Here is a 22,985-nt window from a genome sequence, read left to right on the forward strand (position 1 = left end):
ACGGAAGTGACCAAATTGGACAGAGCGCGCCTGCGCTAACGATTGAGCCGCGGGTTTCTAATCGAGGAGAAAGCTGGAGAAATACAGTAAAGAAACACACAAGGGAAGCCAATTGTACAGAAGTTTCTATCAAACTTGGGGATTGTCTGCCGGCTGCATATGGCGTCCATATCTGCAGATGCGGTGGAGGGATATACAGCTATAACTTCTTTGATAGGTAACGTTATTAAATAGTATTTGGTTACACAAAATCATGCCCATAGATAGACTTAAAACTCATTATCTAAGGCGATACTCTTGTTTTAGTTTTTGTAACATATTGGCTGAATGTAGTGCCACCCAGGTTTTAAAAGGTGAGGTAGCCAGTGCCCCCCGACTAAAATTTTAAAATAATTATTTGTTGGAGAGATCTGCTTTGTTGTTACGTAGAGAGCACACAAAGGAATTGTTTCAAAACATCGGAAACAGAAGGTTTCACATTGGCTGTGTAAGCCTGTTGTATATGCTGCAGTACTACAGGCCACATTCAGTTAAGTTTTAGCAGGGAAAACGGGTTTCGGGAAAATACTAAATCATGCAGTGAACAACATAGCACATTATTTGTTAATCAAATTTAAATGAAAACAAATAGATATTTTCTGTTTTACATCTCCGTTTCATATCTCTCTAAAGCTACAATCTGTGGTGGACATTTGGGGACCTGTGACAATTCCTTTTTTTTTTTTTTTTTTTTTAAGTAGCATCTGGAGCATGATTGATTTATATTTGTTTATTTTTTTTGTGCGTCATTTTGTTTTTTAGACTTAGGGGAGGTCGTTTATGCTGACCTGTAGGCTTTATGATCAGATAAATTGCCTTCACCTTAGATAACAATTTTAATAAAGTTATGGAAAATAAAAAGGGACTTGAAAAATATTATGATAATACAGGATTATATCATCCAATAAAGTAAAACATAAATTAAATCACATTTATATTTTATTAAAAACAAAGGTCTGCCTTTTAGGATAAACATTAACTGTGGCCTCTAGATGGTGCAGTAGGCACCAGTAAAAAAAAAAAAACACTGCTTCATAAATTCTATTGACTTATTTTTAAATAAAATAAAAAAGGCCCTATTCACAAACCTTTTTGTGGCCTGTTTCCATTAACCAAATTAAGTTTAATATTTGCGAACTGTTCTAGAATGTTATTTAAAAAACAGGAACAGTCCAGTGAGTGCAAATGGGCATCCACATTGTGTTCACTGGACATTTGAGTCATGCGAAACAATGCAAACACTACAGATGTGCTGATTACTATAAAATGGCTCTTACCACTGAAATAAATATTGATAAAGAGCTACTCTCAGTATTGAAAAAAAAAAAAAAAATGGATTGTAGCCTTTGGATAATGTGGGTTCTTTTTAGGGAGGAATTTCTCCTTCCAAATTACAAATTACCTAATTAATATTGAAATACAGGAGGGTATATTTAAATGTTTGTCTGGGTTCCAATTTAGCCTTGCGTGACTAATGATATTGTGCAGCTTTCTTAAACAGGTGCAGCCTGCCAAAAAAATACAATAAAAAAACAAAATGCCAGCATTCTATGAGAAAACACTGTATTGTATCAATGTATTATTTGCTAAATATTTTTTTACTGCATATATTTATTATACAGCTATGGCCAAAAGTTTTGCATTAGTCAAATAGCTTCATAAAGTTAAATGAAACCTGATGAATAATGTTAATAGATTGAATTACTTATCGTTTTGTAGTTTTCCATACTAAAAACTGACAATTTGAAAAAGTGACATGTTGAAATCTACTACTAGACTTCCGGTACTGTTGCAATATAATTTAGTAGTTTCTTTGATTACATGATGTTGAATAAAATATCTCAATTATGTTCATATTTATTATTATTAATTTGAAAAAAGTCTCAATCCTAAAATTCTAGATAATGTAAAACTTTTAGCCATAGCTGTACATTTACATATATGATACAAGTTTTCCTACAGGAGACCACTGGCTCGAATTCCTAGCTATGCTAATTTTAATACATTTTGGGATACAAACGTGACTCTTTGTTTTTTTGTCCTTGGTAGGTACTCATGATAGATGCTACTTAAGGCTAGTGTACAATTATTTGCATCTTACTGCTAAGGGACAGAAAAGTCAAGGCTTAAAGCAGTCCGCTATCTGATGACCAAACACGAGGATAACAAAAGTGTAAAGGGTGAAAAAAAAATATTTCTGTGCTTTGCAAAGGGCTTCAATATGTATTTATTTATTTATTGTAAAAGGCTGCAGTTTTTTTAAAAAAATAAATAAATTACAAAATAAATAGGGAATGAAGAGGTCTTTAAACTCCTCCTATGCTTATTTCTTTCCTATTTGGTCACAGTAGCTTGCCAGGCCTATCTCCAGCAGATCTCAGTTGTTAATAAAGAATTGCTTGGTACAACCTTTAGTTACAGCAAATTGCGCAAGGTGACGTAACAAAGGGAATCTTCACTGCTGAAGTGTAGTGAACATAAGGTACGGCTTTTGGGCTTGTTTTCATGTAAAAAGTCCTGCCATGTTTTGGTCGCACACTTCCTCACAACAACGTAGAGAGAATTTTGAGTTTCTAAACTGCAAGGAAGCCACGCCACAGTTCTAGCATACAATACAGGGGAACAGTGATCTCTTTATAATACAGTAAATATTTCACATTGAGTTTAAGATCTATTTCTGCAGCCTGACCAACCCCATCCAATTATTTTTAAAGCATAAAAATGTTTTGCTATATTACCTTTTAATTTTCAATTCTACATAATTGTATTTGGGATTCACTTCAGTATGGGCAGTATTTTTATTAAAATAAACTAACAATCCTTGTCGTCTAATCTTTTATATAATATATTCACTTTATTCATTTCAAATGCCTTTTTACAAACAATTTAAACTAAAACCCATCTTAACAATTTTTAATTTATTTTTATCCTCAATTGTCAGAACAGCAGTTAAACTTTTTACAAGATTATTCATTAAGCTACTGTCCTAATTTCTGTCCACTTAACTTCTGTGTTTCAGAAAAGCTTATGACAGAAACAAATACACTTGCAAAATACCAGAAACACACGGTGCAACACAATGCAGCCTTGAGCCAGCTTACCAAGTCTTTTAATCAGGTAAAGTAAAACCATTGTTTGTTAATCGGTGTGATCCCATCTAGGACTGGAAGAGTTGAAACGTTTACTTAAATTATTTTTGTTTAACTTTTTAATTATAAGTATACCCCCTCTTCATCAACTCACAATGCGCCCTCATTGCCATGTTTGAATGCGAATTTGAACAGTACGTAACTGAGCCTGATCCCAATATTGACAGTAACCCACTCGCTTCTTGGGAAGATTGACTGAATAGAAGACTGAATAGCCTGAATCAAAGACTGCTTGAATTTATACGTTTCAATTTGCCGTCACATCAATTGTTTTTTCGGGACAATAACTTTAACGAATGATAATGAAGCTCAGAATGACCCGGCTGTATTGACTAGTATCATATTATGAAAGAAATGAACAAATAACCTGCAATGTGATTGAAGAATATATTGGTTGATTCCTGAAGAAGGTAGTCATTTTATATCAGAAAATATTTTGTTTCAATTTTGGGGGAAAATTAATGCTAACTGATGTAGTTAACTTCCAATCAGCACTTTTTTTCTTTTTACCATTAGTTGGTGTGGCCCCACCTATGCACCCACATTATTTCACAGTGTTTTCAATGTGTGTCTTTACCTGTAAGGGGGAAAAAAGTAAAGGAGTTCAAATAAAGTTTGTAACAGCCATAGGGGTACTTTTATTAAATGCATATTGTGAGTCGTTTAACCAGTAAACAACCAAATATTTAAACACTTTACAGATATTTAACTGTAGATGTACAGCCTTAATCCCAACTATGACCACAATCCCTTATAACAATCATTTAAGTAATTCCAACTGCAGAGGTCTTTATGCTGGAGGCAGTGAATTGGTGGAGTTTCTACACTACAAATGCAAGCTGTAATTTATATTTAGCTCAAAACAAAACCACCCTGCGCCACTTTCAGCTTCAAACGCTGATATTCAATAAGGGCAATGTTTGGAAACTTAAAGGATTCCTAAAACGGGGGTCAGTGATAATGTTTTTCAAGGTGTTGGGTTTTAAAGCCTTCATTAGTATGCCTTTAAATTACAAACTTTATTATTTTTGTCTGTTTGGGCCGCTGTAGCATTAAAATATGATTTTGGTCAATATATCTAAGAGAAAGACCATATTTAATGATTGTAGACCATATCCATAAATTAAGCACAATACTTCTGGAATAAACCAATTTATCTTTATTAAATATTACAATTAGTAAAATGCTTTATTAGGCAATGCATCACAAAAAGGATATTCAGAATAAAAGGAAAAATTATCTCCCAAAATGTCTTCTCTAATCACTCAAAAGTATATTGGCTATAGTAAGCTTAAGTGTAAAATCAGAGTAACATGTCATTAAAACTAGAGTATGGTTATGTGTTGGTATAGGAGGGAACTTACAAAGTCCCATATTTGGTGTCTATTGCAAAAACAATGACAAACTTATGTTTCATTTGCAGGCTCAGGCAAGACTGGAGAAAGTAGCAGCAGTGAAATGTGGCAGTGAGCTTTTAAACCAATAATCCTTTGGAATGCAGTGAATACATTTGTATCAGGAATAACCATTCTGACTTCAGTGTAAATGCATATTTTGTTAATAAATTAAGCAATTTCAATGTTTCTCTTTTTCCTTGTCAAATAATGAAATGCTCTATCAGTGGTCCCAAAACATTAGACAAGTGTGGTTATTTTCCTGTGCCACGTATTTTAATTGTGTACTGTACCATTTAAAGGAACACTTGTTCTGAAGTAGTTCTTTCCTACAGAATGCAGGCTTATTTTGGTAAATTATGGTTATGGGCACTGGCTGCTATCTCAACGCTACACTTGCAGTGACAGAAGAGAAACTGCATGGTCAAAATATATAAATATATATATTTTTTTGGTAGTTTTATCTTTGTTATAAATTCAGGTCAGCAGTGGTCTAACTTTGGAATAGGACGATAATTCCATTTACCTCAGGAAATCAGTGTTTTCATTTATACAAGTTATTGCACATCTTTTTCATAAATAACAGGAGTCCAATAACTACTGTCTGTTTTTGTTTCTTTTACATTGCTATCAAATAATACTGTATCAAACATGTTCTTGTATTGCTAGTATTCACACAAATTACATTTAAATACAATATAAATTACACTTACATTAACTGTATATATTAAAGCTCTGGGGGAAAACAAAGAAGTACAAATTATTTGTCCTCTTTCTTCAATTGCTTCTCTTGCTTTTCCCGAATCTTGTAATCTTCCAGGATGGCGCTGGCAGTTTCCTTTCCTGTTTTTTTCACTACTGCTTTGATGCCCAGGTTGTCAATATTAAATGCTGCCACACCAACGTTGACGGCAGAGTTAACTGCGTTGTCTGTAGCTTGGCCAGCAGCAGCACCGTACCTTAAATCACAAATAATCAAGGAAACTTAGCGAACGTTATAGCAAGAGGGGTAACTGCAACATCTATGCAAACAATATGGGAGAGACAAGGGAGGAGGCGGTTATGGTGAAAGGGTTTCAGGGTTTAATTAATATAAGCAGCTTGCATTAGCTGTTTTAGATACTTGGAAATGTGTTAAGTCATTGAACAGTACAAAGGGTAGGGCTGCAGATGCATTGTTAAAGGGTTTTACATAAAGAAGTACCTAATATATAGTATTATGCCCTATGATTAATGGTATGATTTTCACAGTCATTTTATGTAAATTTCAAAAGGAGAGGTGCGAGTGAAAAACTAAGGAATTCACAGAAAGGTCACCGAATCATGGGGTTTTAGCTACATCCACACACATAAAAGCTTTTAGATAGTACACCAAAATCAATGATATAGAGAAGATTGATTTTGACTACTGACTGACAAGTTTAACTGGTGTGGTCTTTCCTACTGTAGATTCAATGGCTTGTAGCTTCCGTTTATGTAAAGCACTTTCAATATATTTGTCACAGTTGGCTTTTTTTCACTGTACAAACTTCCACTCCACTAATTGACATGCTTGCTCAGCTACAAATTGTATTGGCTTACCTACACAGCTACACCTAAATACTGTGTGCACACACAACCAAACAATTTACAGATACTCGCAGATTAGCATTTTCAGTGCATGACATATACTGTACGTGAGTGGAAATAAAGAAAGCACCTAATCAAATGTGTTTTTACAAGATTTCCCAGACTATTCAAATTCACAATTTCCGTGACAAAATTGTAGCCTTACTTATGATCATTATTTGTTTATTTATTTAATCTGTTATAAAAGGTAGTGTAAAGTGTTATGTTACTAATGCCAGTTTGTTATAATATAATTAAATTTGGTCTATGATGAAACTAGCTTTATCCATTAGTCGTTGTATACAATATTGCTTATGAAGGGGGGGGGGGGGGGGGGGGGGGGGGCAATCAGGCCACTTTTACACCAGAGTATCTAGCTAACTATAAACATATTAGACACAAATTATGAAACTACACTAAACTGACAAATGTGTTAAATGTATTTGAATGTTGACTAATTGAGAAATTATTCAACTCCTCACACTGGGTGAATTACAACAAACCGAAGCAAACCTGAAAAAAATAAGTGTTTGCAAGTGAACCACGATTCGAATCACTTGCAAGTGAACTAGGTGTGAAAGTGCCCCAAGAGCTGCTCTAACTTGTTACTCATGAATAGAACCATTTGATTTGTATTTTCAACATAAAACAAAGTGGTTATTTTTTACATTAATAAAGCATTAAGTTAACAATGCTGAACGTGTAAATAAGATAGATACAGTCCACTGTAACTGCTGATTAAAAATAATAATAATTATATATAATATATGTTACATGATTAAAAGGTTACACGGGGAGGGGTATAAAAAGATTTCAAAAGGCACTGAATATCCCTTGGAGCACAGTCAAGTCGATCATTAAAAAGGCACCACCCAGAATCTGCTTAGAGCAAGCCGTCCTCCCAAACTGAGCAGCCGGGTAAGAAGGGCGTTGGAGAAGCCAGCAAGAGGCCAATGACAACTCTGAAAGACCTACAGCATTCCATGGCTGAGATGGAAGAAACTGTCCATGTGTCAACAATAGCTCAGGTACTCCACAAATCTGGCCTGTATGAAAGAGTGGCAAGAAGGAAGCCATTTCTGAAAAATGCCCATGTAAAATCCCACTTGGAATCTGCAAAAAGGCATGTGGGAGACTCTGAAAAGATGTGGCAAAATGTGGTCCGATGAAACAAAAATGTAACTATTTGGCCTAAATGCAAAGCATTATGTCTGGCGCAAACCCAACACAGCACAACACCCAGGTAACACCATCCCTACTGTGAAGCACGGTGGTGGAAGCATCATACTATGGGGATGCTTTTCATCGGCAGGGACTGGGAAGCTTGTCAGGGTAGAGGGCAAAATGGATGGAGCTAAATACAGGCAAATCCTTGAGGAAAACCTGCTTCAGTCTGCAAAAGACTAAAGACTGGGACGGAGATTCACCTTCCAGCAGGACAATGACCCCAAGCACACAGCCAAAGCGACACTGGAGTGGCTTAAACAAGAAAGTCAATGTCCTAGAGTGGCCCAGTCAAAGCCCGGACTTGAATATGATTGAGAATCTGTGGCAAGACTTGAAGATTGCTGTCCACCAAAGACCCCCATCCAACCTGACAGAGCTTGAAGAATTTTGCCAAGAAGAATGGCCGAATATTGCACGATCCAGATGTGCAAACCTGGTAGAGACATACCCCAAAAGACTCACAGCTGTAACTGCCAAAGGTGGTTCTACCAAGTATTGACTCAGGGCGGTGAATACTTATCTAACCAGTTTTTTTATTTTTCATTAACTGTTTCACAATAAAAATTAATCTTGCCTCTTCAAAGTGTTGAGTAAGTTGTGTAAATCAAAAGGAAAAAAAATCCCATTTAAATGCATCAAGATTTCAGGTTGTAACACAACAAACTGAAAACGTCCAAGGGGGGTGCATACTTACTATAGGCACTGTATATCTCACCCAGTGCTGAAAGGGTAACTGAATATCATTCTTTTAAATGCTTTATTTGAAGATGTAGAATCTGCCTATTAATTCTCTTGAACTGTATTATAATTACACACAATTGAGAAACTGAAGAACACATAAAACAGCTTTATAATGATAGTTGAAATCTGCAGTAAAAGAATACAGCCCTGCTCTCTCTCTCCTGTCCCCGCCCCACTCACTGTATATCCACACACCAAATAGAAGGGATCAGTTTAACCCAGATGTCTGTACTAATGTCTGTTTCCATTGCAGTTGATACTAAAATAGTGCAGAGCTTGGGGTGATCTGCAGATAGCATTGTACTAGCTAGAAATAAAAAGTTGAGAACCAAGGACTACATTCTCGAGTTCGTTGCAATTGACCAAAGTCCTTTGACCTGTTAACAATGCTGTGTTCACATTGGATCAGAAGTACAAAAGGCACAGCATATGCCATCTGAACAGTTTGAGGCAGCACAAGAGGAGAGGCAGCCCATTCTGTTGGTGGAATTTCCAGAACATGTTTTTCTGATGATGCTTTTAATTTTTTTATTTACGAAACTCAATATTTGTTGAGTGTCTACACTGGCTGTTCGACCCCCTCCTACTTTGCATGTTGGTTTTTAAAATAATAAAACTACAGTAACAAGAAGCTTTGGTTAGTCCTGTAACTACTCGTGCACATGGTTAGTTTGACAGGCAATGAACTACAAGCATGTTTTCCTGAAGTGATTTATTTATTTGCATCCGTGTTGATACTGCCAGCTGGCATAACAACACACATTCAAGTCTGCAGACCCCTGTATCTGGGGGGGGGGACAAAAAAAAAAAATTCCATTGAACATTTTATAAATCAGCTGAAATAAGGAATTATGGAGTTAACTCCTTTAAAAAAGTTACTCCTTAAACACATTTTTATTTTTTAAAGTTAAGCCAAAAAGTGAAATGGTTGCAGATATGTCAGTGTTTATATATGCACTGCTCTATTGTCATTTTGATATTTGTAAATACAAGTTACTGCCCCTTTGTTCTAGAGCCATGTTATAAACAGTATTTACTAATCAGTGACCACCACCGAATTCCACTTTAAAACAAAATCTTTGGAAACTGATACATTTCAAATGGAAGAAAAAGCGATAGCTCTTATTTTATATTTGATTTAAAAAAAAAAAAAGAAATTGTAATAATTATAGTATAACAAACCTGACTAATTTTCTTTCAATCTTAAAAGGCAATGTTAAATAATCCACTGCATATATTCAACATCTTATATTAGGATTATTGTATATATATAGAAAAACAGTATAAATGCCTAATATTAACATGTACGAGGTGTTTCACAAGAGCATAGAGACATCACTTAACAACATTCTAGGCATCTAGATTAACAACAGCTCTGACCTCAGCATCTGTAAAAACTATTTCTAGGTGTTCATTAAAAATATTAATAAGGGCCACTGTGCCACAGTACAAGAGCTCAAGGCCAGGAATGCCAAAAGCCACAGAAATGTTGTATTATTTATTTCTTAGCAGACGCCCTTAACACCTCCCCCCCCCCACCACCCCCAATGTTCTGGGAAATATGAAACATCCTGCACATGTAATTTAGCAAAGCAGAAGTATTAAAACTAGGGGGGCACCTGAAAAAAAGAAAAGAAATCTAGTACCAATGCATGTACAAGCCCTTGTGCATGATAACAAGGCACGTTGAATATCTTGTGATCTAGACTTTTTGGAGCATGCTACAGTGAATACTGGAGACATGTAATATACAAGGGATGTAAGGGCTTCTCAGCAATGCATGTTATACACAGGGCACTTATCAAATTCAAAGAATTACAGTACTGTGGTTTGACATTTTTTTTGTTCCAATTCACTAGAAAATCAAGGTCATAGAAATGTTTTAATTGTATATAAAATGTAGTGTAGAAATACTAAAGCGAGTGCCACTTACTTGTGTTTCACAGTATGTACAGTCTCTGATGCTACACTTTTAGCTATGCTCTTTGCTGCCACCTCCAAGCCTGTCCACACTGTTGCAAACCCTAGACATGAAATAAAAATAATATTTTGTTAATTTTTACAAACACTTACAGAACTGCCAAACACAACTAAATGTTATGAGTAAACTGAACAGCTGTGAAGACGAACCCTGCATGCCACTGGCTGCCACCACCATGGCTCCACCCATATTCGACTTCCCGTCCTTGTCTCTCTTCATAGACTCTGGAATCAGTTTGCTGCCGTGTTTCTTCACATGAGGGGCCAGTTCCTTTCCCACACAGCTGGCCACAGAGCATACTCCATCAACTAGGAGAGAGTATCCCACCATGAGCCCAGGCCTCCGGGTGAAAACACATGCATTATTGCATTGCCCCATCTGGAACAGCAAAGATAAAGCTTACCTAGAAACTGGCTGACCTTGACTGCCCCTCCGGTTGCTTGCTTTGCTACATGCAGGCTCTTGGCCATGGTAGGGCTGACATGGGCTGGTTTGTCTTCAGGGCTGATGTGTTCTCTCAGCTTCGAAGCACCTTTGTGGATGGCTTTTCCAGTGAACTCTGCACCTTTAACCAGACCCCAACTAAGCCACGAAGCACCTAAAACAGAAGACACGCTGTATTTTGATCCCTTTGTTATTCTGAGGTGGGAGGGATTCTAATCATTAAAGAATTGAAGCTATACTGAAATAGGGCTATTAGCTTGTGTTGGATGGTCCCAGCAGTATATCTTGTGGTATAATTTGCAAAGTCGAGGACTGTATATAGCGTACATCTCCATAGTAGGTGCATTTTATGCCAGCATCCATTGATTCACAGGGAGAGGGATTTCCTATATAAACACTACAGGATGATCCGTGATAAGTGGCTCCCAATGAAACAAGCTGAATTAAGATCTATGTTGGGTACAGTGATCATCATTCCTTTTTATACACAATCGGGCCAAAATCATAAAACAAGTTTTAGTCTTAGCCTTGTCTACATTCTGTTTTAAAAACTGAAAAATCTAATACATTTAATTTAATAGCAGAGCTTGTTAAAGTATTGCTTTACCTTCAGTCTCGTGTGACCTGCATTTGTACTTGGAAAAAGTGTCCGCCAGTCCCTTTTAGCCAGACAAGCTTAACCTTACGAGTGTGCGATTTATTTTCTTCCCTGCCCCACGAGGAAGCGAAGGGGGACAGTGCTTGAACTGACAGGAGGAACGCAGGCAAATTGTTTGCCAAATGAAGTCACTAAATCTTACATGTTAATTAAAAGTCCTAATCGACACAAAGTCAATCAAAGCTTTTCAATTGAATCTCTCACCAGTGAGAATTCCATGGGCTACTTTTTCACTCCACTCTGGCAAGGCCTCTTTATCCTCAGTTTCCGCCTCAGGACCAGCAAGGGGAATCCTCTGGCTCAGGTTAATTGAGTCCGATGCTGCTTCTGCAGGCTTTTGCAGGATATAGTTTACAAAAAATAAATAAAAAATAAAAATTAAGAAATGGCTAGCATGACTCCAGCTTTGTTAAGTCTCAATCAACACATTACATTACTTAAAGTGCAAAGGGTTTTTGGAAGGATTCAAATCAGGTTTATTTTTAAAATTAGATTTGTCTGTAAAGCCACCCATAACCAAAAACTGTTGGTGTGCTGTAATCTGACCCAGGCTTCTAAAGATGGGTATGTACTGTAGGTAGGAGACAATACATTATTTTTCTTAACTTAATGTATCTGTTAAAACAGCTTGCTGGCAGGTAGAAAATGATTTCGGTTTTGAAAACGGTACCGGGGGAAACTGTCTTAATAGGTTGTAATAAAAAAAAAGAGAGAGAGAAAACACTCTGAATACAAATGCAAAGAATTGCCAATGTCAACATAATGCTTCTGTATTGCAATCGAAACCCAGCTTTTGTTAGGATGAAGCAGAACTATGGTATTTCCTTTCAACTACTGTTGCTTATTGATAACTGACACTTGGCTGCAGTCACACTGCTTTCTGGGCTGGACACTGGTCAAGTCACCCTTGATTAGCTGACAATGCTCGCCTTGTCTTGGACATTGGCAGCACAATGCTAGACTGTTCAGACAAATAACAAGCATGTCAGTGACAGTCATCTACCGCCATGGCTGTATATTCAAAATTAGAGCCATCAGTCACATAAAAAACTAGATCGGCAAGACCCAGAGTATATCCACTGTACATACAAATGTAAGTTTGACAAAATGGACAGATGCCTTCATATACTGCACTTCCACATTCTGATACTCTCCTTAGCTTATGCTAAAGTATGTTCCACCACAATTAAACAAGTGCTGCTCTAGATACATTGGGATTTGAAATCTATCAAAATGTGGCAAAGGTTGTCTCAAAATAAATAAATAAAATAAAATAAAATAAATAAAAATAAAAAAGCGTGACAAAAAGACTGTCATGTGGTAGTTTGGCACAAATTTCCTAAGCAAGGTACATTCAGCCAGGTGGGGCAATCGGCATACAGGCTGTAAACCCATAGAGAGATATGTAAAAATACTTTATCATGCTGCTTCAAGTTGATGACACCCAACACCAGTTTAAATTACTAATGTGCAAAATACACAAATGCAGCACGTTCTGATGTGCCACTTCAGCACAGAGTCACTCATTTGATGTCATGCGATTACCGAGCTCATTAACGCTCAGAGACAATGGATAGAACCCCTCCGCGTTTGATTCGGAACCCTTTAAACATGCCAGAAATAAATGGTACAGAGCACCAGATGAAGTAGTTCTACTGTATTAACAGGAGACTTTTGGGGGGTTTACTCTGACTTTCACACTGAAAAGGAACCACAATCCAGTTAATCCAATGATTAGGCGATCAGTGTTGCCAGTAAATTGTACAACTATAAACTATACTTTTGCTGTATAAGCCCTTTACTAATTCACCGTTTTAAAATTGTGACTATGTGCATGCCAGGAATTACTTTATTGCCTTGTGTGAACAGGACTGGCCTTACTTTGGGAAATGCAAACGGTGCATTGTCATCAAGCAGATTAAAAAACAAAACAAAAACAGCAGTGTGATGGGTGGTGCCGAGGCAGGATTTCCCCCACTCAAAACAATGAGGTCAAAACAGACAAAAAAAAAAAATGCATCCAACGCAGTTCACACTTTGCTTAGTAGGCCAACACAAACCGACACCCAGGGGAAATGTTAATTGTTTAAAAATTAGGTCCTCAAAAAGGGCATTTTACCTCCTTCTGTATACATTCTCACCAGGAGTTACACAAAGCTCTTTTGCACGTACACAACACCTGTGCAGGAACCCTTTTCTCCATCACATGTAGTTTATGCATCAACCACAAACGAAAGACACACTTGCGTTAGATCTGGTACGTAGGTGTACTCCTATTCTCACAGTGCCCTCTGCTCTCCATTCTATCTGCTATCAGTTTGCATTCTTCACACGCAAAAAACAATATCTAAACATAATCTCCCCACCTCTGAAATATCAACCAGTATTTTTACTTGTACTTGGTAAGACCATTATCTTCCGATTGTCAGCACCCAGCTCTTGTAATCCTAAAGCGTGAGACGATTTAGCTGATAAGTAAGCTCACATGCAAATCTATGGCTGTGACAGGGGATTGGATTCAGTCAGACGACCGGTTTAGCACAGGTTCCAAACACAGAAACAAAAAGAAGCGGTCCAGTCTTGAGTACACTCAATTCCAGAACCATGTTTTGATACTGGAAAAATGTATTATTTCAGGGGTGTATCGAGTAACTGACATGCCAGGGCATGGGTATTAGCAATCAGCATCTAGGCTATGATGTTGTTTAGTTGGCTTGAAATATTTATACGCCTTTGAAAAAACAGTGGGTCGTATTCATAAAGCATGTTTATGTAGTGTTTCTTTAGATATGGCTAATAGCTACTGTACACGTGTCCAGTATTGATACAATTTCAAGGAATTAAAACATTCATTTCACAAAACTCCTTAAACGCTTTTAGCTAGACAGCTGACTAAATGTGACAGGCACAGTTTCACTACAGTATCTTAATGCAAAAACAAGCATGGAGTCACCTGCTGCACTGGTCACGTTAATTACTGCTTTCCACTAACACCCAAGAAGAAAAAAATGGACAGCATATATGTGACTGAAATCTGACTTAAGACTAAGACTTATTTATATAATGTTTCAATATTTCAATTAGTCATCTACATTTTAAAAGACGTTTAGATACTTAAGCCAAAAAGCTTAATGAATACAAGACCAAAAACAACCACAGGTTTTAACCGCTGTTAAAAGCTTGAGATAAACATGCTTTATAAAATACATAGATTTCTTTACAATACAATGAGGCTTTAACACCTAATTTTGTTAGCATTCAAAGTAACGTGTTACTGGTTTAGTTTAAAAGGAAGGATTCCTTCATGTATTTTGCTGACCAACTTTTCCCTTCCTTGAATTTTGAAACTCTGCTGCTGCTTTTTGAGGGCTGCATTCTTCTGTCCAGTAAAGTCCCTATGGAGGTAGATTACTGCCCCACTACTGTGAAGAATAGCTGCTATTTAGCTTTGACAGAAAATATGACGCTGCATTTAAAACAATAAAATAGTAAACATGTTCAACTTTTTTTTCTTCAAAATGTTTTACCTTCACAAAGTCTTCATTAGATGTAAACTGAAGTTTAAGTGAACAAATGTTTTAACAAATCATTTCTAACACAGGTAAGGGCGATTTGGTGAAAAATTAATTGAAAAATACTGGTGTTTATTTTTTTTGCATATTATGCGGTGCATAAATATTTGCACACAGTTATAGTTCTTGTTTTGGTACTTTTTTTTAAAGCCGTTGCAATAGCTGCACCCTAATTACAATTTAATTTAAATGCCAAATTTCAGTGAATTAACACCCTAAAGGTTAAAATCCCTTTAAGTCAGATTCTAGCAGAATCTGAAAGTAAATTAGTACCCTTATGTCAGGTTTATTAAAACAAAGGTAAACTAATTTAGGTATGCAACACATATTATAGGAGTCCTTCCCTTTAAATAAAATAAAAAAAAATAAAATACAATTAAAACAATGAAGATGTGTTCCATTGCATTCAAGTACCTTTTTAACCATTCCTTTTAAACTTCCATCTGAAATCTACAAAGACACACAGATTAGTTACTTGGTGGATGAGATCTGGAGGAAAACACATTTTGATACAATGTTCTCTAGATAGCTGCACAGATTTACATGTGACATACAGGCAGCTGGACAGCCTCCATATACCTCTAGATTACAATACTCATTATGCAAAAGAATGCCCTGTGAAAGATTCAGCACTTTTGGATAAGCAGCTCTGTAGACACATGGAAATCTCAATGTGGCGAGAGGGAGTTGGGAGCTAATAAATCTACATTTTATGCCCCTAATTCTTAGCAGCTGTATCTGTGTGATATTTTGGAGAATTCCATGTATCTACAAAACTTCCAACACAATTGTGATGAACACTGACAACCGAAACAGAACAAAAGAAACAAAACACTCCTCAAATGGCTACCTGAACCCTTAAGTCTGTCAACTGTGACAACAGGTCCTGAAAGAGCGCTCTCTCTGTGTCTGGCAGTTCTGAGGACAGGACCACTCCAACGTAGGACCCTGGCGTCTGTGCCATCACGTCAGGGAACATATAGACTCCTGTGTTACACAGCAGGACCGGGGAGGCTGTGGACATCAGAGGGTAGAGCCAATCGCAAACCTGTTCAATGAAGAACAAACAGTTCAGGTCCCATCAGTATTAAAAGACTAAACACCACACTAACTCTAATCTGTATGATACACAGCTACTTTATCTCCAATTCTCTCAATAAGTTGACAGCATTGTGCTATGGGTGACAATATATAACAAAGGTTATTAAAGACCCAATAAACTAATAGACTGCACGTTAGCAAATACAGCTTTTACGTATGTATTTTAAAATATTTGTTTTAAACTTTCTGGCAGTAAAAAGAGATGGTGTATTTTTGACTGCTGAGATAAACATGGGTTTTTCATGCAGGTATTTTCAAAATGTAACCAGTTATTCAAATACCCTTTAAATTGAGCTGACTGTAAAACAAATTTCACGTGCAACTCAAAATGAAATTAAAGCAACATTAAAAGGCATACTACTGTTTTTTTTTTTTTTTTTTATTGTATTTGGGTTATGATTGTTGCAATCATAAGGCCAATATAATGTGTTTTTGTCATCCACAGGATTTGCTTTTCCACTGAATTTGGATGAATATGGGATCCAGCTCCAATAAAAGGAATGATGAATCTAGAGAACAGCAAGAAACACGAGAGAAGGTTGATGTTTGTCAGAATAGTGTTTTTCACCAAACTGCACCACTGTATTTCAATGTATTTAAGAAGGTTGCTCCCTTATAATATCAGCTCTGTAGGTACTTCCAACAAAACAGTAACCCCAGCAAAGTAGGGGAAAGAGCAAGCAACTGCGCAATCAAAAGGACATTTTGCCATGAACTATAAACAGACACAAAGGTCCCAGGGGCATTATTGCAGCATAATACTGCTCCATAAATAAAGAGTAAATTACCAGGATGTACTAAAGCTGGAGTTTAGAGTTTTATTTTCTAATTATTTTATAATTTCTTCTGTATTCTTAAACTTTTTTTCTGTCTGTCCATGGTTCATGTAGTTGACAGACCTTGTAAAAAACCAAGGTTTACAATAAATGTTCCTGTCCTTATTTACTCACTATATCTGCCTTCCCCTTTCCATGTTGGTCTGCAGGTATTACGGTGAAAATAATCGTGCCACTCAACTGTTCCAGTGCATTTTGTTTGAGCAGGACGGAGCAGCATATCTTAAGTGGAATCTTTATTTTCTGGACAGAGTTATTTATTTAGTATTGAGACCTGAATAGATACAGACTTGGATTATGCAGGAATGTGTATAAATACTATCAGCAGTCACAAAAACACTGCTGCAACATGGAAAAAATTAACCACATTAGTGCCAACACAGCAGTGTTATATGCATTCTTCAGCTCACACGCAGCTCCTTATATGAACAAAAGTCCACTGATGTTTATCTAAATTGATTTACAACAGATCAAATTATTCTGGGCTGGGCTTGCAAGGCCCCTCCCCCCCTTATTTCAAGTAAATCGGGTACTAGGACAGTAAAAGCAACCATCAAGTTATACTGCAAAAGACTGCTGTAAGGTTACAGTTAATTACATAAATCCAGTTTTTAAAAAAACACATCTTATAGCAAGTATGTATTTAAGACATCTGGTACTATATACTGTCAGTATGCATTTCAGACAGTGTGTTGCAATTGCACTTTCGAGGTCAAGAACAAGTCAGGCATTAATGAAAGCTGACTGGTTATCAAATGGAACGATAGCACTAAAAGTCTCTGGGTGAAATGACTTGGGAAGTTGAACAGACTACCTAAAAAGGAAGGCATTCAAACTAAAATCTTTCTTTAACTTAGACTTTTTTTAATGAAAATGTGAATCTGCTATAACATGGGTTTATTTAAGAACTGCAAAGCTGTACCATACTGAGTACAATACAAATAAATCAACAAAACAAAAATCAGGAGGAGGGATCGCCTACCTGCAGGAAGGCCGGAGGCTGGTTGGCTGCTCGAACAGAGTCTGTGCTAGTGAACTTGATGATGCGGAGGTACCCTGGGTAGGAGGGGGCCGTCACATGCCCCTCAGAAGTCACAAAGAAGATCTGCACCCCCCTCTGGATCAGCAGCAGCTCCTCACCATCCGCCCCGAGATTCTCCATGGGCGGTGGTCGGTTGTTCTGGCTATAAAAATCATCCCCCACCATCGAGAGCTCCCCACCGTCTGTCCCGTAAGATAAGGTGTAATGGCCCTCAGCTGCTTGGGGCGAGTAGACTGGCGGAAGCTCGCTGGGTACTCCCTTGCTCCCTCCTGCACCGGGCGGATCACCTTCTGGAAAGAGAACCTTAGGGGGCACAGGTCTTGTGGGTTTTTCCTTTGAAGGCAGGGCTGGATACAAAATCTCAGAGCTGCTGCCGTTAGCAGCACAGGAACCTGGGATTCCATTAGATGATCCAGCAGCTGCTGCGGCTTCTCCGGTCTCCAGGATTCGAAGCCGGGTGCTGATGTTGTTCAGGGTCTCCTGCATCTTCTCCTGCATCTCTCTTGCGGACTCCCAGGCAGGCCCTGTGTATTCTGGCCCTTGGGAAGGGATGCTGACCCCCCTCAGCAATTGCTGCCGCCCCTGCCTGTACAGATCAATGGCCTGTTCCTTACGACCAGCCTCATCCTCCGACAGCCCCTTGTTGATGAGCGTGAAGGCTTTCTTGTACACGTCTCTGATGGTGTGCCTTGCATCTTCAAATGCTTCAGGATTCACTTTTTCCATCTGTAACAACAAAGTTTTTGATATTTCAAAATAGTTGCCTAAATGCAACTAGTAGTCCCAAGTACAGCATTCCGTTTATTTAGACGAACATGTCAGAATTACGTTTCGGAAATAGTCATGCTGAAATAAACAGCTCTTCAGCCAAATCAAAACTGTATTTAAGTGTGACTCTGTTGACAAACTCACCAAAAAACAATTGGGATGAAAAAACTATTGCATCGCAGTTTCATCCTTTCCAGGTTTTGATTAGCCACAGTGTACAGGTAACAAGCTCAGGTGTGCTCTACTAAAGTAAAAGCAGGAATCGACAAAGCTGCTATGCAATTGGAGTCTTATTTCCCCCTATACATCAAATTCCTGTCACCTTCAGACACAGACGTCTATTAATCTCATTATAAAAAGCCTGCACATTCAAAATGTAAATACACCTGTGGCACACGCTTGTGTAACGGGTCTGTCCATCACATGACTAATTCATTTGTAATGGAGATCAGCCTTCACAAAGCAAATCGCCTCCAACTATTTATTTAAAAAGATACTGCACACAGAAGTTTCCCAAGGAAATCAAAACCAAAATTCCTCCTGGAGAAAACATAAGGCTAACGATTACCATCCCAAACTTCTCTTAACAAGTAATTCTAGGCAGTGATCACAGTCAGTTATGCCTTTTTTTTTTTTTTTTATAAGATAAACTCCCCTTATAAACGTCTTACTGGGTCAAAGGACAAACCGTTTCACCGTCTTCTCATGTCGCATGTGATTTATGCATAACTCAAAATCTAAATCAAAAGCAAATAACTAGTTCCACTGCATAAGACCATATGGTCGGTTTGTAACTATAAAAATGAGAAATTTCACGCTGTTTTAAAAACAGCTTCAACAACTCTGGCAAACTTTAGAACTGAAAAATCCTACCAATTCTCACAACGTTGCAACTAAACAGATGAACGGACATGGATTATATATCAGTAATAATTATTAGCACACTGAGGACAGTTTAAAAACACAACACAATCCAAATCCCTGTAGTAGGGCCTACAATTTAGTGCAAAGTAGCTCTAGACAACAGTCTGGACATGTCTGCAGTATCTTAAATACGTATGCTGAAGTAAATGTTACCCAGCAATATAACTATATGGTTGCATATTCCAGTGATAAATCCTAAAGTTAGTTTATTTTAAAAAAAATTAAAAAAAAGTCTCGGTGTTTATCTGCAAAAGTCATCAGCAAAAAATGGTTACCATCAAATCAACAGCGAAAAAAAATGGTTTTCTTTCTGAATTCAAATAATTCACTGTTCTTGGATGCAGAACCGACAACATACTGAAATAGTCCACAATCTCCATCATATGCAGAACCCGGTTCTCTTACCTTAATAAGATATGTAGTTGATTGTGTGGTTGAATCTTTAATGAATCCAGATACCTGTTGATATTGCTGTGTTTACCAAATGAAAGTGAAAAGTAAACAGTCACGTGTCCTGACTGTCCCAGCTCCAGTTTGCAATGCTTTAATCAATATAACCCAACATTACACCGCTTTAAAGCAGGGCTTTTAAATAGTGAAACTAATTATCTTTCGTGCTCCTACGCTCTAATTACATGAGAGTGCTTATCCTGACAGTCTGTACATCACGTGTCCAGATCACCTGCTTGTTTTTCAAGAAGCTTCGAGCAGTATGGCAAGTTCAAAGTGCCAGAATGCTTTGGATTACATTCCTCCTATTGAACACTAGAGGTCACTGTTTCCAACTAAATAAACAACTGCAGAACTTCAATATGTAATTGCCCAGGAAATAAATGATAGCGTCCCATAATCAGTTAAAGCCACACAGTAAGTGCAAGTACTTGATCAGTCTAACTTTACTGACAGGTTCTTGCGAGGTCTACAATAAAATTAACCTCAACCTCTCTACATCTGACCTCCTTTTCTTTCCCTCCTCCTCCTCCCCCTCCTCTGATCTCTCTATCTCTGTTCCTCTGGAATCTACCACACTCTCTCCCTCCTCCTCAGCTAAGAACCTCGGAGTCACCCTGGACCCCTGCCTCTCTTATTCCCAGCACATCTCCACTCTGGCACACACCTGTCGATTCTTCCTGAGCAACATACAAAGAATCCGACCCTTCCTCACCAACTATGCCACCCAGCTCCTGGTCCAGGCCCTGGTACTCTCCCGCCTAGACTACTGCAACTCCCTCCTGGCCTCCCTGCATCCGCCACCCGTCCGCTCCAGCTCACCCAGAACTCCGCTGCTCGCCTGGTGTTCTCTATGCCTCGCTTCTCCCACGCAACTCCACTGCTCCGCTCACTCCACTGGCTCCCGATCACCGCTCGCATCCAGTTCAAGACTCTTGTACTAGCCTACAGATGCCTTGACCAGACTGCACCCAGCTACCTCCAGACCCTCATCTCTCCTTACACCCCCACTCGACCTCTCCGCTCCTCCTGCTCTAGAAGACTGGCTCTACCTTCTTTACGCTCCCCTGCCTCCAGAACCCGCTCCTTCTCCACCCTCGCCCCGCAGTGGTGGAATGACCTTCCTACAGATTTCAGGACTGCCCAGTCCCTGACCACCTTCCGGCGCCTCCTCAAGACTCACCTCTTCAGACAGCAGCTGTAGAACTCATCTTTTTTCCCCCTGGACACTTATCACTCTTCCTTAAATGCACTTTACTTGCTCTTATCTGCCCCCTATTTTTACTGCATTTAATCCTGTACTTTAGAGTACTGTAATCTGTCAAGTGTTATTTAATCTGTAGCATTTTGTATTTAATTATATCCTGATGTAACTATCACTGACACTGTTATCTGCTCCGTTATTGAATCGTATTTTGTCGTCCTTGTACTTGCTAGAACCAAAGTCATTGTATTTATCTTGCTCTTAATTGTATTATTACTTGTACTGTGATCCTTGAAATGTATTTTTGTTTACGACTGTAAGTCTTCCTGGATAAGGGCGTCTGCTAAGAAATAAATAATAATAATAATAATTTGATGGGTTTGATAGCTTGTCATAAAATGCCAATTATATGCCTTCCATTTCATTTGAAAAGGAAATAGAAAAACACTTAACTTGAGTTGATGTTGTTTCACAAATTGGCATATTATGCTTTGATTATTTGGTTTCTTTTTATTTTTGTACTTTAGTCTTGACTTTTTAATGTCAATTTAGAATATGTAACATATTTAAGCAACCCAATAGATAAACGGCTGCATCCTGGTCACATAGCTTGATTGCAGCGAGACCATTGGAGTGAATTTACAACTGTAAATGCGATTATAATTTCAGCAAACAATGCTGCTGTAATTGGATTTATAATTGACCACAGGTCTGGTTACCTGGAAGCGCCACTTTTCATCTACGGTGTTGACTTTGAAATATTGTAACAAAGGGCTAATGCCAGGACTTTGTGATGTGTGTCTGTGTTAAACTGTGTACTGCAGTGCACTTTGCAAATTGTGTGCAGGACTGTTGCAGGACCTGCAGCTGTGCTGTCTGCAGCATGAGGTTTCACTGGCCGGGACCATGCATGCAACGCTGCACCAGCAATGACCCCTACTAAGTGTGGCAAGGGACTCGAGGGATTGAGGGGATCGTTGGGCTTGCCTGGCAAGAGCTAGGGGACGGATGCATGGACAGCCTCCTGATTAGACGGTACGATTCTCCCGTGGGGGGTGGGGGGGGGGGGGGGGGGGGGGGGTAGCAGGATTGTGTTGGAAATGAGACTCAGAGGCTGGAAAGAACAATAAATAAGCACAAGGGCCAAAATAGAAGGTTCAAACAAAACACAATAATCACCTTTGTTCACAAATAAATTCTTTGTATTGTGCAGGCTGGGCAGAGCCTTCACTGGACTTTCCAAACACAAAAACACCCTAACCACCTTCCCAAACACTTCCCTCTTTGTTTTCCTCGGTGGATTGCAACCTGTTTTGTGAGTACAGACTGTGGCAAAAATATATTTTTGTCCAAATAATTGCTAAAAATACAACCAATAAGGCAGCCTTTTCACGACAGTGACGATTACGTCGGCGCTCTGCTTTTGTATGCAAACCTTAAATTTAATGGTAGGATATGACTTGACATCTGCATGGATACAGGAGATTGCCATAGGTTTCAGTGGCTGCCAACCCCCCAGGAGCGAATTCTGATGGCCAAGCTGTTGACGAACTCGCTACACCACACTCCATCAGTGGACCGTCATAGCTGGCATGTCCCGGCTCGTGGCACCTGTAACACACTAAGGGAGATGGAGACACTAGGAAAGTATTGTGGGGGGGTCTTGTTCTCACCCACCTTGGGGTTGATGGCGAAAAGCCCACTGTGCCACATCTGGGGGAAGAGTATTGACCAACTGTTCCATTATCACCAGGTAGGCAGCTTCCTGCACAGTCCTGATGTTCCACCAGTGATGACAGAGGCGTTTCAGAGTCTGAGCTGCTATGCAGTGTCAGGTCCCCGGCGGG

The 22,985-nt window shown here is 38.5% G+C and overlaps 1 protein-coding gene and 1 long non-coding RNA gene across 5 annotated transcripts; one reads left to right on the forward strand and one right to left on the reverse strand.

Moving 5' to 3' along the window:
- Window positions 1-18: 18 nt before the first annotated feature.
- Window positions 19-4,771, forward strand: LOC117405708 (uncharacterized). The gene is made up of 3 exons (XR_004544896.3): window positions 19-217; window positions 3,059-3,156; window positions 4,612-4,771. It is a non-coding gene; the product is annotated as an uncharacterized LOC117405708 (long non-coding RNA).
- On the reverse strand, window positions 4,333-20,165 carry LOC117405707 (spartin). 4 transcript variants are annotated; one of them, XM_034923528.2, is made up of 9 exons: window positions 19,890-20,165; window positions 17,733-18,518; window positions 15,664-15,861; window positions 15,228-15,263; window positions 11,446-11,575; window positions 10,543-10,737; window positions 10,289-10,447; window positions 10,092-10,182; window positions 4,333-5,541 (listed from the first exon to the last, which is right to left on the reverse strand). In XM_034923528.2, exons 2-9 carry the CDS (start codon window positions 18,516-18,518, stop codon window positions 5,343-5,345), a joined length of 1,794 nt encoding a protein of 597 aa, XP_034779419.2. In that variant the 5' UTR covers window positions 19,890-20,165; the 3' UTR covers window positions 4,333-5,342. The 4 variants fall into 4 exon arrangements, with proteins under 4 accessions (XP_034779419.2, XP_058887221.1, XP_058887222.1 ...); XM_059031238.1 differs by lacking the exon at window positions 19,890-20,165 and adding an exon at window positions 19,760-19,859; XM_059031240.1 differs by lacking the exons at window positions 4,333-5,541; window positions 19,890-20,165 and adding exons at window positions 8,856-8,943; window positions 19,760-19,859.
- Between the last annotated feature and the right edge of the window lie 2,820 nt (window positions 20,166-22,985).

This window comes from Acipenser ruthenus, chromosome 9, assembly GCF_902713425.1.
Source record: "Acipenser ruthenus chromosome 9, fAciRut3.2 maternal haplotype, whole genome shotgun sequence".
Lineage (NCBI taxonomy): Eukaryota > Metazoa > Chordata > Actinopteri > Acipenseriformes > Acipenseridae > Acipenser > Acipenser ruthenus.

Bases quoted from the DNA above. Each gene is read 5' to 3' on its own strand.
- LOC117405707 (XM_059031238.1), bottom strand. From the start codon at position 19,840: ATGTTGTCGGTTCTGCATCCAAGAACAGTGAATTATTTGAATTCAGAA. The intron at 15,264-15,663 runs GTAGCCATTTGA...GTGTCTTTGTAG, and splicing joins TGACAGACTTAAGGGTTCAG to ATTTCAGATGGAAGTTTAAA. The intron at 11,576-15,227 runs GTACTTGAATGC...ATCCTGCAAAAG, and splicing joins TAAAAGGAATGGTTAAAAAG to CCTGCAGAAGCAGCATCGGA.